General features: G+C 36.7%; 1 protein-coding gene across 1 annotated transcript in view; it reads right to left on the bottom strand.

The window, feature by feature from the left end:
• Nucleotides 1–220: 220 nt before the first annotated feature.
• LOC110366412 (major histocompatibility complex class I-related gene protein) overlaps nt 221–24897 on the bottom strand; it is a 42826-nt gene continuing 18149 nt past the window's right edge. The window contains exons 4-6 of the mRNA XM_036134351.1: nt 2757–2861; nt 2064–2133; nt 221–586 (exon numbers count right to left, since the gene is read on the bottom strand). Of these exons, the coding sequence (XP_035990244.1) occupies nt 2084–2133; nt 2757–2861 (155 nt within the window). The 3' untranslated portion in view covers nt 221–586; nt 2064–2083. The remainder of the gene's footprint in view (nt 587–2063; nt 2134–2756; nt 2862–24897) is intronic.

Genomic DNA, 24897 nt, shown 5'->3' with positions numbered 1-24897 from the left:
CCATTGGCAAGAAAGCAAGGCCATTTTATGACTTCAAGTGGATGTTAAAGTAAATAAAACTTGCTTCTTCAAAAATTATATTTAATAACATTCAGAGAGGTGGCTTATTACTGTTTTGACCTGAATATAGGTTGTTTTGTTTTATAAAAAAAAATAATGTGAAAAGCGAGGTCTTCTCAATCAGACTCATCTTATTCAGGTAACTATATAATACAAAGTAGACTTTTCAATAGAAATACCAAGCTACCGATTGAATTGAACAACATGATTGTATATTTATTTTTATTAGACTTTTTGTTCTTTTGTGCAGTTTGGAGGAACAAAAAGGGCATTGCTGTGGGATCAACGTACAGGAATGAAAAGCAGGCCAAAGTCTTTATGAACTATATAGCAGAGGTGGAGAGAAAAGAACACAAAATTTCTCTCCATTACCACAGATGGCTCCAAAGACAGTTCTGTGAAGGAGTAGGATGTAGTTTATGTCAGATTCAGTCACCAGGGCAAAACTGAATCAAAGTTTGTAGGCATCAAGTCGGTGGAGAAGGCACAAGGACTGTGGCAGGAGCAGGAGGCCAGACTTCATGAACTGTGTGAAAGCACCAAAAGTAGAGAGCGAGGAGTCTGATTAGATTTTAATGAATTAAATCAGGAATTAGGAATCTAATGATTAAGTGTTTTTCTTCTTACTATTTAATGTTTGACTTCTTCTCTTTTCTCTTCTGACATAATACCATATTATAAAACATATTATGTGCTTAAAGTGAGGTGTATATATGTGTGAAATAATTTAGTATTTTGGCCAGTAAAACATATGCTTGGCCAGTTGTTTTTTTTACATCTACCGGCCAACCTGGCCGGTTAATCAGAAACTTAATTTTGGACACTGATCACACCTTTCAGACCCTGTTCACTTCTTCCTGACTCTCACCTTCAATCCACCACAGTAAGACAACTACCAATCTCAACCTTCATGTCCTGCTGCACCTTTTACCTCTCCTTCACAGTATCTACTTTATCAAGATCCCAGATTACTTCACATACTCCATCATCCACCCATCCTGCTTCCCAATAAACTTATTACATTTTTATATTTGTCTCCTGATAGATCTTTGCATGCAAGTCAGAAAATACCCTAAAACTACGACAAAAGCCATGAAAAAACAAATGGTAGTTCAACTAGCTGGCATCCATTGCATTTATGTATTATCCTAGTTCTAATCTAAAGAGTCTTAAGTAAAAGTGTCATTCTTTTCTAAAAACATATACATTAAAGTTTCATAAATGTTAAAGCAATCATCATTCTTTGCCAAGGCACTTTATAACAACTGTTCCAGGACTCCTTGATGCACCTCCAAATAATCATATAAGAGATATTCAACCAATTGTTTTATAAAGCTGTTCATTTGTGAGGCTATGAATCATTTTTACTTCTTGTTTTTATATTGTGATGCGATTTTTTTTGTCCTTGCAACTAAATGTTACCATAAACTTTATTAACATGCTTACATATATTTTGAATTTATTTTTAAAAAAATTTTATTAGCCTGAAAACTTAGGGCATTGTTTATATTATTTTTGCCTTGTATTACATTCAGATTGATTGACTTTTTTATTTGAATCCAAAATAGCAAAATATCTTTCTACAAAAACATGTATTAGTTGTGCTTAAATAATTTCTGTCTGCAGACAAACAGAAAGCAGTTCCTAAGTAAGCTTGCATCAGGAAAATAATCAGGAGATGAGCCAGAGTAGAAAGTCCTTGCAGTACAACCTTTTACTATCAAAGATGTCATTTCACTGCTATCGTGTCAACACTTGGAAGGTGTGATTTGCTTTTAAACACAGATCTGAGCAGCTGATAACAATGGTGGGAAACAAGTCTTAACTTGAATGAGGTTTGTGGTTTAAGACAAACAGATTTTAGCAAAGATAAAAATCTGGTTTCACTTACTCAGTATCGCTGTATCTTAACCCCTTTCTACATGACGTAATTATTAACAGCAACAGCAACAAAAAAACTGTACTGACAGAACTTCACGTGAATAAATATAGTGAATTCTCACATCAAGCAATGGATTATTCTTCAGATCTCTGGATTCAGCGTCTCAGTGAGTTCAATGCCATTCTCGTGAGCTGAAAGGTCAGAAAGAGTCAGGGTAAATAGAGAGTAAAGAACCCTAAAATAGTTCAAAGCAAAAAAGGAAGTTAAAGTATTGAAGAAGTTCAAGTGAAGTTCCCTTATCTGTAAACAAAAAAAGTTCCCTAATCTGCAGTAAACAAATTGCAAACATTTTCAGGTTGACTTGTTTTAAGTTACTAAAATCAGCTAACATGGGAGTCTATCTGATCAGATACACCTCACTGACATTTTATAAGATAACAATACGAAATCTGTCAGGGAAGTATTACTGGTAGCGATTTTACATACACCTACAAAATCCTCACTATCCTTTTAAATATATGTACTATACAATTATCTGAAAGACAGTAAAACAAAACATTTCTTACAGGATAATCGTAGTGTATCTCAATCTGTAAAACATTTATAGAAATTGATGTAACGTTTAACAAATTACTGCGTATTCCTTTATTTTTTATATTGCTTCTGTTCTTATTACACGGTTCCTTTAATTACTACCATTTAATCACAATCTCCTTAGTCGGTGGCTCTGTAGCCTAAAACTAGTTAAAGATTTAAAAAATGGAAGAAGGCGTCAAAAACATGTCATACTAAACACAAAATTCAAGTTGCTCACCTATTTTCTTTTTGTTAACCACATATCCAACAGCAGCGGCGATGGAAACAAGAACCAAAGTAATCCCAGCAGCTATGATGGGGAGGGTTATGTTGCTGGGGCTCTCTGGTGAACAAAGACAAAACAAAATAAAAACGAATTATTACAACTTTACAGAGCTTTTGCATTTGTCAGTTTCCATATTTTTTAATTCTGATGTTAAATTCTGAGTTCTGTAATAAATTAAGTTGTGGTACACCCTGGAGAGGTCGCCAGTCTATCACTGTTATTTCAAGGTGAATAATTCTAGTAATACTGAACACTAAAACCTCTTTCCCTGTCTCTCCACATTACCTGGAAATATCCCTATAGATTTAAAGAATTAAATGTGACAGAATGCACTAATATAAATACATGGTCTACATTATGGGACACGTTTCTGTTCACCCTCTAAACACCACATACTTCTCCATCAGCTCCACACATTGGCACCCTAGATCAGAGCTTATGTTATGTTTTTTTCCCTTTACTATTAATTGTATGTAACTCTGTGTCTTTGCCACTGTAACGCCTTTTTTTTTTTTTTTTTTTTTACAATAAAGGCATTTCTTATTTATTCTTCAAAGGTTCTCTGATGACTCTGCCATAGTCGGTCTCATCACAGATGAAGACGAGTCACAGTACAGACAGTGAATCCAAACCGGTGCCAGCAAAAGCATCTCATGTTAAATGCTGGGGAAACCAGGAGCATAAAAAGCTGCTGCAGCTCCTAACTTTGGTTCATCAGACCACATATCAGTGGAAGTCACTTTCTATGTTCATGCGGATAAATTAAATTATGAGGCTTACAACCCTGTTACCCAGTCACTCCCGTTCCATGTTGTGTTATAAGTAATAACATAACAACAGGAATGTTTTTTTTCTTATTAAACATATTATAATCAGCGTTTTCATTTGGCACTTTATGATCTGGCTACTTGCTTTTGCTGATGGAGGGGGCAAGGCTCCCATGATGAAGATTTCTGCCTTCCGCAGCGCACGAAAACATCAAGAATAACCTCATCAAAGAAACACCAAGAGACCAACTATCAGTTCAGCAATGTTCCCTCCATCCTCCTTTCCTCCATCCCTGTTCCCCGCAGTACAGAATCAGGCCATAATCATCATCTACTTATCCCTGCCTACGAACCACAGATCTGCATAACCAGACATGTGATCAAAAACATTCAGCTTTGGACAGAGGACACCTGCTCAGCTCTATGGGACTGTTTTGAAAGCACAGACTGGAAAGTGTTTAAAGAAGACGCTGGCTAAGAAAACTACACATCATCTGTGCTTTCCCATATTCACTTCTGCACTGATGCTGGAGTGTTTCCTAACCAGAAACCATGGTTGGACAGGTTGGTGCGGTCCCTGCAGGGCTAGAAGTGAACTGAAAAAAGCAATGCAAAGATACAACCACCACATCAAGGACGACCTAAGCAACAATAATCCACGTGATATGTGGAGAGGCAACAGAACCAACATGCACAGTGACCAGCAGCCCAGCAATGAGCAAGCTCTCCCTGACACCGATAACAGATTCTTAATTATCAGCCAGCATGGAATAATTTCCACTGTTATGCTGATGACACTCAGCTATATTTATCCATTAATCCTGATGAATTCCATCAATCACTTCGACTGCAGGCATGTCTAGATGACATCAAAAGCTTTAAATTTCCTGCATTTAAATTCTGACAAGACAGAAGTTGTAATCTTTGGACCAGAGTCCTCAAAAAAAAAAGTTCTTAATCAATCACTTAATCTGGATGGCATTAACTTGGCCTCTGGTAATAAAGTAAAAAATCTTTGTGTTGTTTTCGACCAAGACATGTCATTTAAAATCCCATATTCGGTTTTGGTAAGATGAACGGAGATGAGCGGCTGAGATCTCGCGAGAGCTGTGCGTAAGTAAAATGGAGGCGTTCATGTAATTCAAATCAAACAAGCTAAGGTAAGAACGAACCAATAACTGAAAATAATACAAAGTAAAAGCCCAAACATTTACAACTTTTACGAGGGAACAAACTGGACGAAGAGACCGTGACGAGCCTGGAGTGCTACCTGGACGAGTGTTTTGATAGCATCGTGATGGGGAAGGCCCAGAAGCCTACGGCTGCTAGCACACCGTCACTTAAGCGCACTCGTTCTAATTCCACCAGTGCGTCATCTTCATCTACTCTGTCTCCCGACAGGAACTTCAGTGACATCTTGGAATCCACTGACAAGAAGCTTACCAGCCTTGACGCGCGTCTCGGCTTGGTAGAGGTTCTACATAAGGAGTTTCAGTCTCTGAGAGAGTCGATGGAGTTTAGCCAAGCCCAGCTAACAGCTATGGCCGCGGAGAATGACGCGCTGAGGGGGAAGGTTACAGAGCTGACCGAAGGGATTATCCAGCTTTCTGGCGAAAATAAGAAAATGAAGGAATCCATTCTGGACATACAGTCGCGAAGTATGAGAGATAATCTCGTCTTTGCAGGCATCCAGGAGCAGCAGGGAGAGTTAGCCGAAGAAACGGTCCGGAACTTTCTCCAGCAGAAGCTAAAAATCCCGGCGGATCAGGTAAAAAACATCACTTTTCATCGAGTCCACCGGCTCGAAGGTAAGAAACCCGACAAAACCCGTCCTCGCCCGATCATAGCTAAATTTGAGCATTATAAACAAAAAGAATTTGTTAGAAGTTGTGGCAGGGAACTGAGAGGGACAGACTTTAGTGTTAATGATCAGTTTCCTAAGGAAATCCTAGATCGCAGGCGAGTACCGTTCCCAATCAGGAAAAAATATATGATGGACGGCGTTAAAGCCACCATATCGGTTGACAGACTTTATATTAATGGACAGTTGTTCAGGGATCAGAAGATCACCCCTTGGCTTTATTAGTTACACCACAGGTGGACTTAAAGCATGTTTCAATGACTTAAAATAAATAAATAAAATAAATAAATAAAAGAGGCGCACAGATCGGTACACGGTGATAAATAAAAAAAAACGCACTGCTCAAGAGCACGTTGGTATGGTTGTTGTTCACGGTCGGGTACACAAGGCACGGGCTATGGTTTATCCCTTTTCACACTCAATTACTCTTTGCACTTTTTTATTTTTTTGTGTATTTCTATTTTATTTGTCTGCTTCCTTCCTGATCATCAATCAATCACAAGCACATCATATGATGCTACCTGGGTCTATGTATAACTATTTTCTCAAGGGCATGCACCTTCTAACTTCTCACTCACATCTATGGCGGATGTAAAGTTTTTGACATGGAATGTGCATGGGGCTGGCACCAGAGAGAAAAAAATGAAGATCATTAACCAGCTTACTAGATTCAATTCAATTCAATTCAATTTTATTTAAATAGCGCCAAATCATGAAACATGTCATCTCAAGGCACTTTACAAAGTCATGTTCAATCATATTATACAGATTGGGTCAGATTATACAGATTGGTCAAAAATGTCCTATATAAGGAAACTAGTTGATTGCATCAAAGTCCCGACAAGCAGCATTCACTCCTGGGGAAGCGTAGAGCCACAGAAAGAGTCATCTGCATTGTACATGGCTTTGCTGCAATCCCTCATACTGAGCAAGCATGAAGCGACAGTGGGAAGAAAAACCACCCATTAACGGGAAGGAAAAACCTCCGGCAGAACCGGGCTCAGTATGAACGGTCATTTGCCTCGACCGACTGGGGTTACAGAAGACAGAACAGAGACACAACAAGAAAAACAAAAAGCACAGAAGCACACATTGATCTAGTAATCTGTTCTACATTAGATGGTAGTAGCGGGTGAGCCGTCTTCTCTGGATTAAAGGCAGATGTTGTCTTATTGCAAGAAACCCACAAATCAGCTACAAATGCAAGTGAGTTTAATTCACCTGAGTTCCCTGATGTGTTTGCGGCCGGCTATAACTCTAGACAGAGAGGTGTAGCAATCTTAATCCACAAAAACGTTAGTTTTAAAATATTAGATAAAACTATAGATCCTGAAGGTAGATACATAATAATAAAAATAGCTATCCATAACCAGAAGCTATGTATTGTCAGTATATATGGTCCAAATGTTGATAACCCCTCTTTTTTCCACCAATTCTTCCTTGCACTTTCAAAACACGGGGATTATTCACTAATTATAGGAGGTGACTTCAACTTTGGTTTAAATAACGATATAGACAGGTTGAATAAAACAGAGACTCAGCGTAGTTGGCAGTCAGTAAGTGTAATCAAACAATACATGAGTGATTTTGGTCTTTGCGATGCATGGCGTTCTCTTCATCCTAATAGTAAAGAATACACTTTTTTCTCAAATGTTCACCATTCGTACTCTCGTCTGGACTACTTTCTAATAAGTAGCTCACTGCTGTCGGTTGTTTCAGAGACGGTAATTCATCCTATTGCTATCAGTGATCACGCTCCTGTTACTCTCACCTTAATTAATAAAAAAATAACCCCACAAAACAAAAGCTGGAGATTTAATACATCACTGCTTAAGGATGAAGAATTTATGAAATTCATCAATCAGTGGGCTTCATACTTAGAATACAATGATCAACCAGGTACATCGGCATCGATATTGTGGGAAGCTGGAAAAGCAGTGATGAGAGGTAAAATAATTTCTTTCTCATCTAATAAAAAGAAAAAAGAAAACAAAAAGATTCAGGAATTAGAAGAAAAACTTAAGTTACTAGAATCCTCTCAAGAAGAAGGAAAGTTAGGTAAAATCCGTGAAGTAAAATTAGAACTAAACCACTATATTGAAAAGCAAAATAGATTTCTAATACAAAGACTTCGAATATAAAATTTTGGACATGGCAATAAGTCAGGAAGCAGAATGTTGCAGGGAATACAGGAAAAAGGTAGATTTCCAGCTAATATGAATTCTGCCACCATCAGCCTTCTGCTCAAGCCAGACAAAGATCCTGTGTTGCCCACTAGTTATCGTCCCATATCCTTAATTAATGTGGATATTAAGATAATCTGTAAAGCTTTTGCAAAAAGATTAGACAAAGTAACTCCTCTCATAATACATCCAGATCAAACTGGTTTCATCAGAGGAAGGCAGTCATCCACAAATACACGCCGATTACTTAATTTAATTGATTATTCCTACAGTAAAAACATTAAAACCAATATATTGTCTTTAGATGCAGAAAAAGCATTTGATAGAGTAAATTGGAAATTTTTATTCGCTACTCTTCATAAATTCGGTTTTGCCGATTTATTCATAAACTGGTTAAAAATTCTATACAATTCTCCAACAGCCTGTGTCAGGACAAATAATCAAATATCTTCCAGTTTTTGTCTACAGAGGGGCACCAGGCAAGGATGCCCTCTTTCTCCATCACTTTTTGCCATCTTTATAGAACCTCTAGCAGCAACAATCAGACAAACAAAAGCTGTAAAAGGAATAAAATGCATGAAAATAGAGCATAAGATTAGTCTGTACGCGGATGATGTATTACTTTATCTCCAGCATTCAAATAATTCTCTTTTACAAGTAATTAGAATACTAGAATCTTTCTCTAAAGTATCAGATTACTCGTTAAACTGGTCTAAATCTACGGTACTGTCAATTAATTGCTCTCCCGAAAACTCCCTAGATTTACAAATGCAATCAGGAAATATTAAATATTGAGGTATTACTGTGTCGTCTAAATTAACGGATTTACTTAAACTTAACCATGCCCCACTTTTAAACAGGATAGAAGAGGACCTTGAAAGATGGAAATCGCTTCCAATCACACTTATGGGTAGGGTAGCTTCAATAAAAATGATGGTCCTACCTAGAATTAATTATTTATTTTCAATGATCCCCAATAAACCATCATCTGACTGGTTTAAACCTCTAGACTCTGCCATTTTTAAATTTCTTTGGAAAGATAAACCCCCACGTATTAGCTTAAAGACAATACAGAAGACTAAAGACAGGGGAGGATTAGATTTGCCTAACTTCCATAACTATAGGCTACAATACATCTCTAAATGGATAAAAATAGTATTTTAGATGAGCCTTGGTTAGATATAGAACAGGAAATGTGCAATAATATCATGATTTCAGATCTGCCGTTTATTAGCTCAAATATTAAACGGCATACATGCTTCAAAAATATCAACATTAGTTCTACTCTGACAGCATGGTGGGAGTTCCTTAAAATGACAAAGTCATCCCTTATCCCATGCAGTCGTACACATATCTGGAATAACCCAGATATCCTACAAAATTACAAAATGATAAACTTTACATACTGGAAGAATAAAGGTATTAAATATCTGGAACATCTACTTGACGGAACCGAGTTCATAAATTTTGCTAAACGAAATATGCAATATGGCATTAGTAAAAATAAATTCTTGGAATATGAACAACTTAAATCTATAATTAAAAATAAATATAAGCATATTAATGGTGGTTTACAAATCCCAACTAATATATTACAGTTCCTAGATTTACCCCCCCCCCCACCCCCAAACTACTGTCTAAATCATACAGGACACTGACTAAAATAGATGATTCGATATCTCTTCCTATTATGAAATGGGAAAAGGATTTATCAGGCACCTTTGAACAAAATTTCTGGGCTCAAATATGTCTAAGAACTTTCAAATTGACTAGAAACACCAACTTACAACTAATACAATACAAAGTCATTCACAGAGTACACTACACAGGACAAAGATTATTCAAGATGGGGTTGGCCCAAACTAATATCTGTCCACACTGCATAGGCAATCATCCTGATAATTATTTTCATGCGTTATGGTTATGCACACCAGTCCAGAGGTTCTGGACACAGATATGTAAGGACTTATCAAAGTGCTTGAGCTGTAAAATTACACCTTCCCCATTAGTTTGCTTGCTCTGTAATTTTGAGGAAAGTCCTCTGAAAAAAGAAATAGTTTACATGGTTTTCACTGCTTTATGTATTGCAAAGAAAACTATCCTCATGAATTGGAAAAGTAAAGAAAATCTCACTATCAATCAGTATAGAGATCTTTTGTTGGATCATATTAATCTAGAGACAGCATCTGCTTCCACATCTGATTGGTCTCTTTGGGCTCCTCTGATCAACACCATCACTTAGTGGAATAGGGGGCGGTGGGTTGTTACCTGCAGGGCGCAGTGGCTGGATGGAGGGGTTCCTGGGGCTCTGGGGGCACTTGGAGTAGGGCGCCTGGTGGATCTGACTCCGGGGTCTGTTGCCCCCATCTGGGAGGAGCATGGGAGGCCTACGGGTGGCCTACAGCAGCCGCTTGCGGCGCTTTTTGGGAGCTGCGTGTTGACGGACGTGGGTTACTGACCTGGTAGCTGTGCTGCCGCTGGCTGGGGCCGGGGTGGGTCTGGGGGTCTGGGGTCCCTGGGGCGCGCCGCCCTCGGGCGGGGGCCCCGGCGGGGCCTCTGGGGTTCCGGTTCCGGGGGGTGTGCCGCTTTTGGTGTGGGCCGGCGCGCCCGGGTGTCCGCCCCTGCACGGGGCCTCGGGTGCGCTGGGGGGCCTTGGGGCCTGTTGAGCTGGTAGGGGAGCATGGTCATTAACATCTCAGGGCAGATGCTCTTCTCCTGCATTGGATAGGCACTCTGCTAGTGGGGGGAGCGGGAAGGAGGGGGAGTGAGCGGGAAGGAGGGGGAGTGAGCGGGAAGGAGGGGGAGTAGGGACCTACCCAGCCTGGATGTCTACTGTCGATTGTATGGTGAGTTGTTTGAACGTTAGTGTTGGGGAGGGATTAAATCTACGGGTGTGTGTGGGGGGGGGGGGGGGGGGTTATGGGTCCCCTGACTCCTGCCTCTGTGCTCGGGGAAGGCGGGCCTTTGGTTCTCCACAACCACTATCAAGCTATTTCCTTCTGGATAATTTTCACCTAAACTAGTGCACTCTCACAAACTCCCACAGGTGCTGGGTCCCAGGTATTAAATGTTCACTTATATACAGTAATCTTATAATTTATTTATTTATTTATGTTCTTTCACTTTCTTTTTTCAAGTATCACATTACACATGTCAGCTTACATAATAAAATATATGATTTAGCAATGGCATCTAGAGGTTATTCGATTGTATCTGTTGCTTTATGTCTGTTGGTTGTGCTGTTCTTTTTGCATCTCTCTTTCCAGGTGACGGAGCAGACAAAGAAGGTTTTATCATTCTCTCCCTTTTATCTCTTCTTTCTTTCACCTCAACTCTTTTTTTTCTTTTTCTTTTCTTTCTCTTTCACTTCTTGTTCTTCATTTACTCTCCCATTGTAATGTCCATATCATTTGAAATTCTCCTTGCAGGAATCACAATAAAGCTATTTACAAGCATAAATCAAGTAGAGCACTATGGCGAAAGCTGTTCGCTCCACTTGTAAAAGCAAACTCTGTCGAGCTCTATCTGGCATTGAGACATCAATTCCTATTGCCACATTGCTAGACAGGACACTGGGAAAAAAAAAAAAAACAGGTTTCCAGAGTTTCCTTTTTACACCTCAGGAATATTGCCAAAATTAGAAACATTCTGTCCAGGGGTGATGCTGAAAAACTAGTCCATGCATTTGTTACTTCAAGGCTGGACTATTGTAATTCTTTGCTATCAGGAATTGCAGTTCAAAGCCTTCAGCTGATCCAAAATGCTGCAGCAAGAGTTCTGATGAAAATCAACAAGAGGGATCATATTTCTCCAATTTTAGCTTCCCTTCATTGGCTTCCTGTTAAATCAAGAATAGAATTTAAAATTCTTCTTCTAACATATAAAGCCCTTAATAATCAAGCTCCATCATATATCAGAGCTCTGATTACCCTGTATGTTCCTAACAGAGCACTTCGCTCTCAGACTGCAGGTCTGCTGGTGGTTCCTAGAGTCTCTAAAAGTAGAATGGGAGGCAGATCCTTTAGCTATCAGGCTCCTCTCCTGTGGAACCAACTCCCAGCTTTGGTCCGTGAGGCAGACACCCCGTCTACTTTTAAGACACATTTTAAAACTTTCCTTTTTGACAAAGCTCATAGTTAGAGTGGCTCATGTTACCCTGAGCTACCTCTATAGTTATGCTACTATAGGCTTAGGATACTGGAGGACATCAGGGTCTATTTTTCTCACTCTACTGTCATGTTCCATGTCTACCTGTAGTGTTTTGCGTCACCTCCTCCTTCCTCAGGGTGTGACAGGCAGGTTGGATCCTCAGCTGTGCCTCATCAGGTAATTGGTGAGGGTTTAAAAGAAGAGCCAGAGTATGAAGCAGACGCCGTCGGTTGGAGTTGGAGAAGGAGAAAGACGAAGAAGAAGCGGGGAGATTGTGAGCAGAGTGAAAGTCGGTAGGAGTTGATTATTTCTGGCGGATTGCATAAACTGTACATTGAATGTAACTTTATGGCTTCTACATCAGGTGGAAATAGTGGAGAAGAAATGGAATGGATGATGTCTAGGTCGTCTAGGAGAAAGAGAGAAATAAGACAAAGACAGGAAAGAGATAGAAGTTGGTCAGATGGGAGTGAGGTTAGAGAGGAAAGAAGTAAAAAGACAAAAACAATAAAAAGTCAGGAAAAACAAGTACAGGGAGAGAGAGGAAATGGGGAAGAGGAGTGGAAAGTCACAGTAGAGTTTAAACAAGAGGGAGGACATCTTCATCCGATAAAACTAACAAAAGCAATAGAGAAAGAAATTGGACAAATTAATTCAGCCAGGATAATGAATAACCGAAAGATATTAATTTTTGCTACTAGCAAAAAACAACAAGAACAGATTCTCAAAATGACAACCTTGGTAGGTGAAAGAGTCAAAACATTCATCCCTGGTGCAGCTGCAAGATTAAGAGGAGTGATTACAGGAGTTCCACTAGACATGACAGTTGAAGAAATCAAACAAGAAATAAAAGGAGGCAAAGTTATGGAAGTAACAAGGATAAAACACAAAAGAGAAGGAGTAGTTAAAGACACAATGGCAATAATATTGATGTTTGAGGATGTTGTGCCGGAATCGGTACAGATAGGATACATAAATTACAGGGTGAGAGAATACATTCCAAATCCAATAAGGTGTTTTGTTTGTCAGAGAATGGGTCATGTAGCAAAGGAGTGTAAAGGGAAAATGAGGTGTGCAAGATGTGGAGGGTCGCATGAGTATGGAAAGTGTGATAAAGACGCTAAAGTGAAATGTTGTAATTGTGGAGGAGAACATAGTGCAGCATATGGAGGGTGTATAGTACAAAGAGAAGCAAGGCAAGCACAAAGAATAAAAATAACAGAGAAGGTGTCATATGCTGAGGCATTAAAGAAAGTTAGAAAAGAAAGTACAAATAACTTGGGAAATAAAGAACTTAATCAAGGAGATTTAAATCAGGAAAATAATGATTCACAAAGAAAACAGAAGCAAATCAATGTTAGTTCAACAGCTGAACGTAATGTATGTAAGCACAAATGTAATGTTGATGAGAATACAATGATGGTGAAAAAAGATAATTTTGTGGCATTTATTTGTCACATTATTAATGTTACAGTGCAAATGAAAAAGAAAAGTGATAAAATCAAAACGATTGTAGAAGCAGCAGGAAGGTTTCTGGACATGAAAGAGATTCAAGCAGATCAAATTCATAAACTTCTGAGTTCAGCTGGAAATGATCAAGAAAAGGAATAAAAAAAAAAAAAAAATAAATAAAAAATAAAAAAAAATGGTAATTCATATTCTACAATGGAATGCTAGAAGTCTTATAGTAAATGGTCAAGAACTTAAAAAATATGTACACAAATTAGAAACAGTTCCAGATGTTATTTGCATACAGGAAACTTGGCTAAAACCATCTTTAGATTATAAAATTCCAGGGTACAGTTCAGTCAGAAGAGATAGGAGTAACAATAGTAATGGAGGAGGTTGTGCAACTTTCATTAAAGATGGATTGGCATTTAAAGAATATCAAGTACCTGGTCAGTATGAATGTGTAAGTGTAGAATTATATAATTTAGAAAAAATTGGTAATATTAGGATTCTCAACTATTATAATCCATGTAAAAGGTTAGACAGTGAGGTGTTTAATAACATTTTAGGATCAATAACAAGAAGAGAAGTTTGGTGTGGGGATTTCAATGCACATAATGGCCTATGGGGAAGCAGACAGACGGACAATAATGGTAAAATAGTAGAGGAAATGATGGATGAAAGGTCACTGGTGTGTCTTAATAATGGACAGGGAACAAGAATTGATATACATAAAGGAACTATGTCATGTCTTGATCTAACATTAGTATCCAGTTCAATAGTAAGTTCTTGTGAATGGGGTGTGAGGGGAGAGTCTACAATAGGAAGTGATCATTTCCCTGTTAGCACAATTATTAAAGATAATTTATTTAGACAAGATGAAATTAAAATCACAAGATGGTGCTTTAGTAAAGCAAAATGGCAAATGTTTAGAACAGTATGTGAGCAAACTAGTCATTTAGTGACATTAAAAGGAAATATAGATGAGTGCACTAAACAGGTAACGGATCATATACTAAATGCTGCAGAAATAAGTATTCCAAAAGCAATTATTAAAGGAAAAACAAAAATTGTGCCATGGTGGAATGAGGATTGTAGCAGAGTGATTAAAGAACGAAATAAAGCTTTTAAAACTCTACAGAAAAATTTGACAGGAGAAAATCTTATTAAATATAAGAAGAAAAGGGCAGAGGCTCGTAAAATAATTAAAGAGGCTAAGAAGGAAACATGGAGAAATTATTGTTCATCTATAGGAGCAGAAGTTAAACTACAAAATGTTTGGTCAATGTTTAAGAAAATGGGTGGGAAAAGAAATCAAGTTAGAATTCCAGCACTGGTTAGTGGTCAAGAAATTGTGGTGTTAAATAAAGATAAGGCAGACATTTTGGGTGAGGCATTTGCAGCAGTGCATAGTGGGGAGCACTTAGGAAATATACATAGGAATCAAAAAGAACAAAAACTCAAAGAATTTAATGATATATACAAAAAGAAAGATAGATTTGTATCAGCATTAGATGAAGAAATAAGCATGAATGAAATAAAAACAGTTATTAAAGATACTGGATATTCAGCTCCAGGAGATGATAATCTTTGTTATGCAATGTTTAGAAGATTACCGGAAGCAACGTTAAAATTAATTCTACGACTTTTTAATAAAATTTGGAGAGAAGGTGAAGTTCCAAAGAAATGGAAAATTGCAATAATCCTCCCATTTAATAAACCAGGAAAAGATACTTCAGACCCAAATAATTATAGACCAATAGCATTGACATCTCACTTATGTAAGTGGATGGAGAAAATATTAGTTAAGAGATTAGGGTTTATTTTAGAGCAGAGGCAGATATTCAGTAATTATCAATGTGGATTTAGAACAGGAAGGTCTACAATGGATGCACTAGTGAGAATTACTAATGATATAGAAAAAGGATTAAAAATGAAGGAATTGATAATAGCAGTATTCTTTGATATAGAAAAAGCATATGATTCAATGTGGAGGGAAGGTTTACTGATTAAGTTGGGAAATATGGGAATAGGTGGAAGAATGTATAATTGGATAGCAAGTTTCTTTGCAGATAGGAAAATTAGAGTTAAAGTTGGTGATAATTATTCAAGAGATTTTAAAGTAGAAAACGGCACTCCTCAAGGGAGTGTAATTAGTCCTTTACTTTTTAATATTATGATTAATGATATATTCTTAAATATAGATAAATGCATTAAATCAGCACTATATGCAGATGATGGAGCCATATGGATGAGGGGAAGGAATGTTTCGCACATAGTAAAAAATATAAAGAGAGTTGTAAATAAAATAGAAAAATGGTCATATGAATGGGGATTTAAATTGTCAGTGAGTAAATCTTGTTATATGATTTTCAGTAATAAAAGAAATATTGATATAGGAGAAATAAAATTATATGATCAACCTATAAAAAGAGTAGCAGAATTCAAATATTTAGGATTATGGTTAGATAGTTCATATAATTGGAAAATACATATTAAACATTTAGAAACAAAATGTAAGAAAGTAATAAATCTCATCAAAGCCGTGGCTGGGAATGATTGGGGGGCTGATAAGCAGTCACTATTGAATATTTACAGGGCACTTATGAGATCAGCAATAGATTATGGATGTATGGTATATGGAGCAGCAGCTAAATCATCATTACAAATAGTAGACAAATTACAATTTAGGGCATTACGAATAGTTACTGGAGGAACTAAGACTACCCCTATTAATGCTCTTTTGGTAGAGGCTGGAGAAACTCCTTTGGAAATGAGACGGGTCAAAATATCACTTTCATATTGGATCAGAGTTAAAAGTAGTAGTCAAGAAAATTTAGCAACAAGCATTATAAAGAACTGTTGGGAATATTCCAAATTTACAAGAAAGGGTTTTGGCTGGAATGTGAATAAATGGGCAAAAATATATGAGTTAGATAATAAGACATTTGCAAAAAATAATCCAATTAGTGCTGTGCCACCATGGTTGTTTCCAGAAACCAAAGTTAACCTTAAAATACATGAAATGAAAAGAGAATGGAAACATAATGAAGTTGGGGTTAAAACTAGCATATATATTAGACAATGGTATTATAGTTATTTAAAAATATACACAGATGGTTCAAAAAATTCAAAGGGAAATGTGGGAATAGGGATATACATTCCAGAGTTTAATATATGTAAATGTGAAAGATTAACAGACCTTTTATCTATATACACAGCAGAAATGGTTGCAATTATTTTTAGTTTACAGTGGGTGGAGGAGGTTAGACCGGATAGAGTGGTAATTTGTACAGATTCAAAAGCTGCAATAGAAAGTATTCACTCAGGAGGAAATAATAGGAAAGACCTTGTTTTAGAAATATATCAGAGTTTATTTAGGTTATTTAGATATGGAATAGATGTTAAGTTCTGTTGGGTACCGGCACATGAAGGGGTGATAGGAAATGAAAAAGCAGACAAGCTAGCTAAAAGGCTTTAGTAAAGCAAAATGTAGTAGAGATTACATTTGGGAAAGGGGAAGGGAAATCAATAATTAAAAAGAAAGAAACAGAAATGTGGCAAAAAATATGGGATGAAGATGAGAAAGGAAGAAGATTATATAGGATTCAAAAATCTGTAATAATTAAAAATTATGGAGAAAGAAGCAGAAGGGAAGAGATCATTTTTACTAGATTAAGAACTGGACACACATATCTGAATGAGTTTTTATATATATTAGGGAAGAGAAATGATGATATATGTGAGGGTTGTGGAGCAAAAGAAAATGTGGATCATGTTCTGATGAAATGCATTAAATATGCAACGGAAAGAGAGAGGATGAGGAAAGTAATTATGGAAAATGGGAGAGAATGGAGTATTAAAGGAATATTAGGGCGAGATGGAGATATAGAGGAAAATATGGTAATTAATAAAGCATTGTTTTTATTTTTACATAACACAAAATTAAAAAATAGAATATAGTAGGTTGAGCCACAGAGTTACACACTCATGTACAGTAGGTGGCGGTATGCACCTATAAGTTGTTTGCAATCCGCCAACAAAAGGAAAGAAGAAGAAGAAGAAGAAGCAGACGCCAGGTGTTGGCAGGTGTGCGAGATTGGAGAACGCGGATTTCTAAGAGTGGAAGAGTTTAAGCGATTTCTGGCGAGTAAAAAGTCAAATTCTAAGGCGGTTTTGGCATAATCTGGACTGTGAGTAGATTAAGATGGCTAGTTGTAGTGGAGGATGTTCAGAAGATGAAAATATGGATACAGGTTGGGCGTTAGTAGAAAATAGAAAAGGGGGAGGAGGGAGAGACAAGAGTAAAAAAGGACTAAATATAGGTAAAAGATCTTTGGAAGATGAGGAAGAAAATGTTGAGGTGAGGAAGAAAAAAATGATGGAAGAATTCAAGGTTATATTAAAATTTAAAACAGGACAAGATATGATTGGGGTGAGTCCGATCAATTTATCAAATGGACTAAAGAAAGTTGTCGGAGATATGAAAATGGCTAAAGTTTTAAGGGATGGGAGCCTTCTTATAATCTGTAAGAATGCTGAACAAAAGAATAAGGCATTAAAACTCCAAGTAGTGTGTAAAAAAGAAGTGGTGGAAAGGAAGGTAGTGGGGGAAGAAAGAGGAACAAAAGGAGTAATATCAGGGATCCCGATAGGAGAAAACTTGGAAGAACTAAAGAGAATAATAAAAGGAGGAGAGATTTCAGACATAAAACGATTACAGGCTTTTAGAAATGGGGAAAGAGTGGATAGTACATCTGTGTTACTGGAATTCAAAGATGAAGTTAAACCTGATAAAGTGATGATTGGATACATGAGTTTCAGTGTAAGAACTTATATTCCACCACCTCTCAGGTGCTATAAGTGCCAAAGATATGGTCACATTGCAAATGTATGTAGAGGAAAACAAAGGTGTGGTAGATGTGGAGGTGAACACCCTTATGGGGAATGTGGAGAGAACCCAGTTAAATGTTGTAACTGTGGAGGTAATCATACTGCAGCTTATGCAGGTTGTGTGGTGAGGAAAGAAGCAACTGAAGTTCAGAAAATTAAAACTGATAAAAAAATTACTTATGCTGAAGCAGTGAAAGAGGTGAAAAGTACGGGAAATGCTAACAAAACAAAGTTAGAAAGGAGAAAGGAGACAGAAGATACTCAAAAAAATGTCACGTTAGAAAAACTGATTCCATTTCTAGCATATATCATTAATTGTTCAGAACAAGTAAGGACTAAGACTGAACAAATAAAAATTATAGTAAAGGCAGCAACAAAATTCTTTAATGTCAATGATCTGTCATGGGAAAAAATTCAGGATGAACTTAGATGTGGAGAAGGACCATCTGAAAATGAAGGCCCTCAAATCACTACATAATTCTAATACTACAATGGAACGCTCGAAGTTTAATAGCTAACGGACAGGAATTTAAAGGGTTCATTAACAAATTAAGTACAAAACCAGACATAATATGTATTCAAGAAACATGGCTTAAATCAACATTGCAATTCAGTATTCATGGTTATGCAGTTTTACGTAAAGATAGAATAAATGGAAGTGGAGGAGGAGGATGTGCTATATTTATAAAGGAAAACATAAAATTTATTCAAATGCAAATAAATACGGATCTAGAACTAAATGCGGTTAAAGTTTGGACAAATAATGATGTCATTAAAATAATAAACTATTATAATCCTTGTAAGAAAATAGAGAAAGCAAAACTTGAAACGATCCTTAGACACCGGAGAGGGAAAATAATTTGGTGTGGGGATTTTAATGCACATAGTACTTTGTGGGGAGAACAAGATGATTATAATGGTGGAATCTTAGAAGAATTGATTGAGGAAATAGAAATGGTAGTGTTAAATAATGGTGTAGGCACTAGGGTAGATTTGATAAGAGGTAAATAATCAGCCATTGATCTGACACTGGTATCACAATCTTTGGCAGATAGTTGTAGCTGGAAAGTATATAAAAATAACACTATAGGAAGTGATCATTACCCAATTTTTGTTGAAGTAGAAATGGATATAGAAGAAGAGCAGGTAGAAAGTCAAGGGAAATGGAGATTTGGGGATACAAATTGGGAAAATTATAAAATAATAAGTGAAGGGGGTATGGTAAAGATAGATATAAATAAACCAATAAATGATTTAAATTTAGAAATTAGTAATAGTATTGTTCATGCAGCAAAAAAAGTCATTCCTAGAAGTAAAGGGGTTAAAAAGAAGAAGATAGTTCCTTGGTGGACTCTAGAGTGTTCAATGGCAATTAAATCAAGAAACAAGGCCTATAAAAATCTGAAAAAATATATTTGCTTCCAAAATCTAATTAATTATAAGAGAAAACAAGCAGAAGTCAGGAAAATCATAAGAAATGCTAAGAGAGATTATTGGAGAAAATATTGCGAGTCATTGGGGAAAAATACGGCATTAGACAGGGTATGGAATACCATTAAAAAAATGTCAGGTAAATCAAAAGAGTACTTCTTTCCAGTAATAAAAGATAATGGTAACACTATAATAGATAATAAGAATAAAGCTGAATTGTTAGCAAGAGCATTTACTAAGATACATAGTATGGAGAATCTTAGTAATACTGAAAAAAAAGGACGGGAAACGACATTAAAAAATCACAGTGAGCTGCTGTGTAATGATGAAGATGATGAGAATATTATGAATATGAAATTCTCTTTAATGGAATTAAATAGAGCATTAAAAAATTCTAATAAATCAACACCTGGGGAGGATCAAGTTAATTATATTATGTTGAATAATCTTAGTGAAAAAAGTAAGAAGATATTACTAGAAATGTATAATAAGATATGGGAGGAAGGAATTTTACCGGATAAATGGAAAGAAGCTATAATTATTCCCATTTGTAAACCTGGCAAAGATCCACATTTAGCTGAGAGTTACAGGCCGATTAGCCTCGTGAGACCATCCTGATCTCGCGAGCTTTCAAGGTTTCACTCGCAGATCAGTCTGGCTACTCTCCGTTAAAGAAAATTTGGAGCCGTTCACCAAATGAACGTCCAATCAGCGTTGGCTTTGAGGCGGGATGAGCTGTGACGCAACGGGAAGCGCGACAGTTCAGTCTAAAGAACATGGCGGTTTCAGCCGATGAAACTAGCGTTAGCGTGGCTATCGAGCAAGTTTTATCGGAATTACAGAGTATTTCTTTGCTGAGCTAACGAGCCTTTACCTGCAGCAGCAAGAGTAGCTTGGCTTGTGGTTGTGTTTTCGTCGTCACTCTGTTACGAGCGACGACGAATCTGATTGGTTTATTTGGCCCGTCTATCACCAACATAGGCCAATCAGCTAACCAGTATTTTCGCCCCTTCCCAAAATTACTTCAACGGAAGGTTTCCAGATGGATATGCGGAGCAAATCTATCTGGCGGAGTCAGGTAACAGGCCGATAGCATTAACATCATGTATTGGTAAGGTGATGGAAAAGATGGTAAATAACAGATTAATATATTTTCTGGAATCCAAGGAGAAGATTAAACCATATCAGTTTGGGTTTAGGAAAGGAAGAAGTACAATAGATCCTATACTATATTTAGAACATGAAATTAGGAGGGCACAGGTGAATAAAGAGGTCTTAATAGCAATCTTTTTGGATATAGAAAAAGCATATGATATGTTGTGGAAAGAAGGATTATTGATTAAAATAAAACAAATAGGTTTAAGGGGTAAAATTTATAGATGGATAAAAAAATTTTTAACTGGAAGAAATATAAAAGTTAAAATAGGTAGTGAAGTAAGTTCAAAACATCAAATTGAAAACGGTACTCCTCAAGGAAGTATAATAAGTCCTATGTTATTTGTTATAATGATTGATGATATTTTTAGTAAAATAGATAAATATTTTGGAGTATCATTATTTGCAGATGATGGCCTTATCTGGAAAAGGGGGAAAAATCTAACATTTATAAATAAGAAAATGCAAGAGGCAATACATAATGTAGAAGATTGGGCTTTAGAATGGGGTTTTAGAATTTCAATATCTAAATCTAAGTTCATTACTTTTACTAATAGGAAAATAAATACAAATGTAAATCTTAAATTATATGAGAATGATGTAGAAAGCATAGATCAGATTAAATATTTAGGAATTTGGTTTGACAAAAAACTTACGTGGAAGATGCATATAAAAAAAATAATTGAGAAAAGTAAAAAAATCCTAAATATAATGAGATGTTTAAGAGGTAAAGATTGGGGAGCTGATAGGAAGGTATTAAAAACAATATATATAGGACTAATTAGATCAGTAATTGATTACGGATGTATTGTATATAATTCAGCTTCTAATAGTTTACTAAAAGAAATAGATAGAATACAATATCAGGCTTTAAGAACTTGTTGTGGAGCAATGAAAACAACCCCAGTATCAGCTTTACAAGTTGAAATGGGGGAGATGCCACTAGAACTTAGAAGAAAACAACTAGCCATAAATTATTGGGCAAATGTAAAAGGGCATAAGGAAAACTTTCCTCCAAATGTTATGTTACAACCATGTCAGGAAAAAATAAAAAAAAAGAGAATCAATAGTTTTGGATGGATTATAAATAATGAGATAAGTGAGTTAGGAATAAATCATTATTTAATTAGTCCTGTGATGTGTATTCCAAATACTCCACCTTGGGTAAGTGGAAAACCTGAAGTTGATTTAAACTTATTGGGAAAAGGCAGACAAATAGAAAATAAAGAGGTGGAAAAGTATATAAATAAAGAATATGCTGAATATTTACAAGTATTTACAGATGCTTCTAAAATGTTAAATGATAAAATTGGAATAGCATTTATAATTCCGGACTTAAACATTATGAAAAATAAAAGAATAACAGATAGAATGACAGTTTATACAGGTGAGCTAGTGGCTATATTAATGGCTCTAGAGTGGTGTGAGGAAACAAGGAAGAAGGAAATATTGATTTGTTCAGATTCAAGCAGTGCATTAATAAGTATCTTAGAACAAAACTCAGAAACGAGACAAGATATCATATTGAATATTAACCAATCAATTTTTAAAATTAAAAAATATGGATCTAGGGTTAAGTTAATTTGGATTCCTGCTCATATTGGGATAGTAGGAAATGAATTGGCGGATCAATTTGCTAAGAGTGCAGCAAAAAGGGATAATGTTGAGGTAAATATCAAAATAAGTAGAAATGAGGTCAAGAATATTAGTAAAATATATTTTAAAAAGAAGTGGCAGGAATTATGGGATAGAGAAGAAAAGGCAAGATTTTACTATAACATTCAAAGAAAAGTAGGGGAATGTAGGGAAGGTAATAGGAATAGAAAAGAAGAGGATATTATATCCAGATTAAGGTTTGGGCATACGGGGCTAAATAGTACTTTGAAAATAATTAATAAACATAGTACAGGGTTGTGTAATTAATGAGGAGAGTTAGAAACAGTGCAGCATATTTTTCTAGATTGTGATAAGTACAATCGGGAAAGAGAGATATTAGTCAGAGAGTTAAAAAGAAATAAAGTAATTTTAGATATTAAAAATCTGCTGCAAAGGTCCTCTGAAGATGTAGTATTTAATAGCATTTTTAGTTATCTTAGGAAATCAGGTTTTATGGGAAGATTATAGTGATAGGACATCTAATCTATACTCCAGTCTGGAAGGTGGCGGTAATGCACCTATAAGTTGTTTGCCAACCGCAAAAAAAACCTAAAAGAAGAAGAAGAAGAAGCAGACGCCAGATGGTCTAATCACATCCTGTGGTAACCAGGCCCCTGAAGTGCTCTCCGAGCTTAGATTGAGCTTCAACCCTCTGAAAAGACTAACCCTTTGACTTTTTCCTCTCACAGTTCCTCCTTGTGGATTGCCCCTCTTGTGAGTGGTTTATCTGGACCTCATCTGGGCCGCACGCTGGAACCAGCGGATTGCCCCTCCTTCTCTTCTCCGTCTGCCCAGCTCGCTGATGCTATTCTGAAGGCTCCTCTGACCCGTCACCTGTCTGTCCACCCTCCAACGTTTTTCTCACTACTGGAACAAGTAAGCAGACCCACCTGTACCACCTACAATCTAATCCAGCCGTGCACTAACAACTCTTCCCTCTCCTAGTGTGGAACTGAACTTCCTTCCCCTGTGATTGGCTGCTTATTATTGTTTTTTCAATAAACCCTTTTTGAACCCACTACTGGTCTGTAATTGCTGCCTGAAACTGAGTGTCAGCATACAACATAACATCTACTGACTTCTACTGTTCTCCAGTTTTGCATTGCATTGCATTGAAATGACTGTTGTCTTTCTGCTTTTTTTTTCTTTCTGCTTTTAACTTTTTGCTCTCTCTCTTTTTTTCCTTATAGTGGGTACACCTGGTCTGGTGTTCTGTTAGCTGTGACATCATCCAGACAAGACAGATCACCCGCTATTAACATCTAATGTAGAACAGATTACTGGATCAATGACAGGTTTGGCAGAGGATGAGCAGGGAGAGTTAAAAAGTTTGTTTGGAAAGCTTGTGTAATGTGTCCACATGGTGTTTTAAACACAAGGGGCTGAGCAACAACACTCCCATTAGCATGTTGATACCATGCCATCGCCGATGTAATTCGAGTGTGTTTTATGGTTATCACAATCTTTATGTCCACAAGAGTTGTAAACACTGATGGGATATTAATATTATATTATTATTAATATTTATTTAAAGTCGAGCTTTTTAAATTTAGTGTCTTTTTAAATTCTAATCATAGGAAACAAAGCTTGGGCAAGTCAGCTCAGATGAGAGTAGTTATATAGTTGGCAGGAAAGAAGTAAGAGAACAAGAGAAGCCAAAATTTTAAGGAAGGAAATGAAATTACAAAAGTGGGATTGGGGGCATTGTCTAGGGAGTTTAAAAAGAAGCTTGGAGAAGTAGAGTTGGCAAAATTTCTAATAGATGGAAGTTTGTTAATTATTTGTGCTTCGGAGGAGTAGAAAAAGAAAACAACACTGTTGGACCTGATTGCCTGCCTGTTACCGGACCTGTTTCTGTGCCCCGACTCTGCTCCCGGATTCTGCTCTGGACTTCGGATTCTGATTATTCCCCTTGTTCATTCTGCCTGACTCTGACATCCTGGTTTGAACTCTGTGCCCGCTTATCGACAAGCTGCAGTTTACCTCACAATAAAATGTCTTTTACGATATCTGTTTGTCTGGCTGAATTCTGGGTCCTCAGTTTCGGTTCATCACATTTAATGTGTTTCAACCCATTCACTGTACAAATCCTGAGTTAAACATACGAGAAAATAACATTTTAAAGAATGATTTGCTCAGTAAAAATCAAGACACTCAATTATATTAATGTAATTATTTCCACTGGAAAGGATTAAGACTCGAATCGTCAATTTAGGATTAAACAACCAAAATAACGATTGACCGGGAATGACGTGTCGGGGCACGTCCTGTGGTCAATATTTACATTAGCTTGAGTTCAAGCCAAACGTTACATAAGCACCATTAAGTCGACATTAATGTTCCCTATTAATGCTGTAATAATGCTCAGTATTATCGAACAATGGTGGAGCGAAACTAAAACAAGCATTATGTTTAAAACGAACCGTAGTTATGTTTACTTGGTGGTAGCCGTAAGCTATTAAGAGGGGCTAACTAGCGCTATGCTAGCGAACATTCGGCACTAATTTAAAAAGACTTTTAAGTAAAATTTGGTGGTAATGAGTAGACTG

Source organism: Fundulus heteroclitus, unplaced genomic scaffold (assembly GCF_011125445.2).
Source record: "Fundulus heteroclitus isolate FHET01 unplaced genomic scaffold, MU-UCD_Fhet_4.1 scaffold_80, whole genome shotgun sequence".
Taxonomy (NCBI): Eukaryota; Metazoa; Chordata; class Actinopteri; order Cyprinodontiformes; family Fundulidae; genus Fundulus; species Fundulus heteroclitus.
The sequence above is the reverse complement of the archived record's forward strand: the minus strand, read 5'-3'. Positions and strand labels throughout refer to the sequence as shown.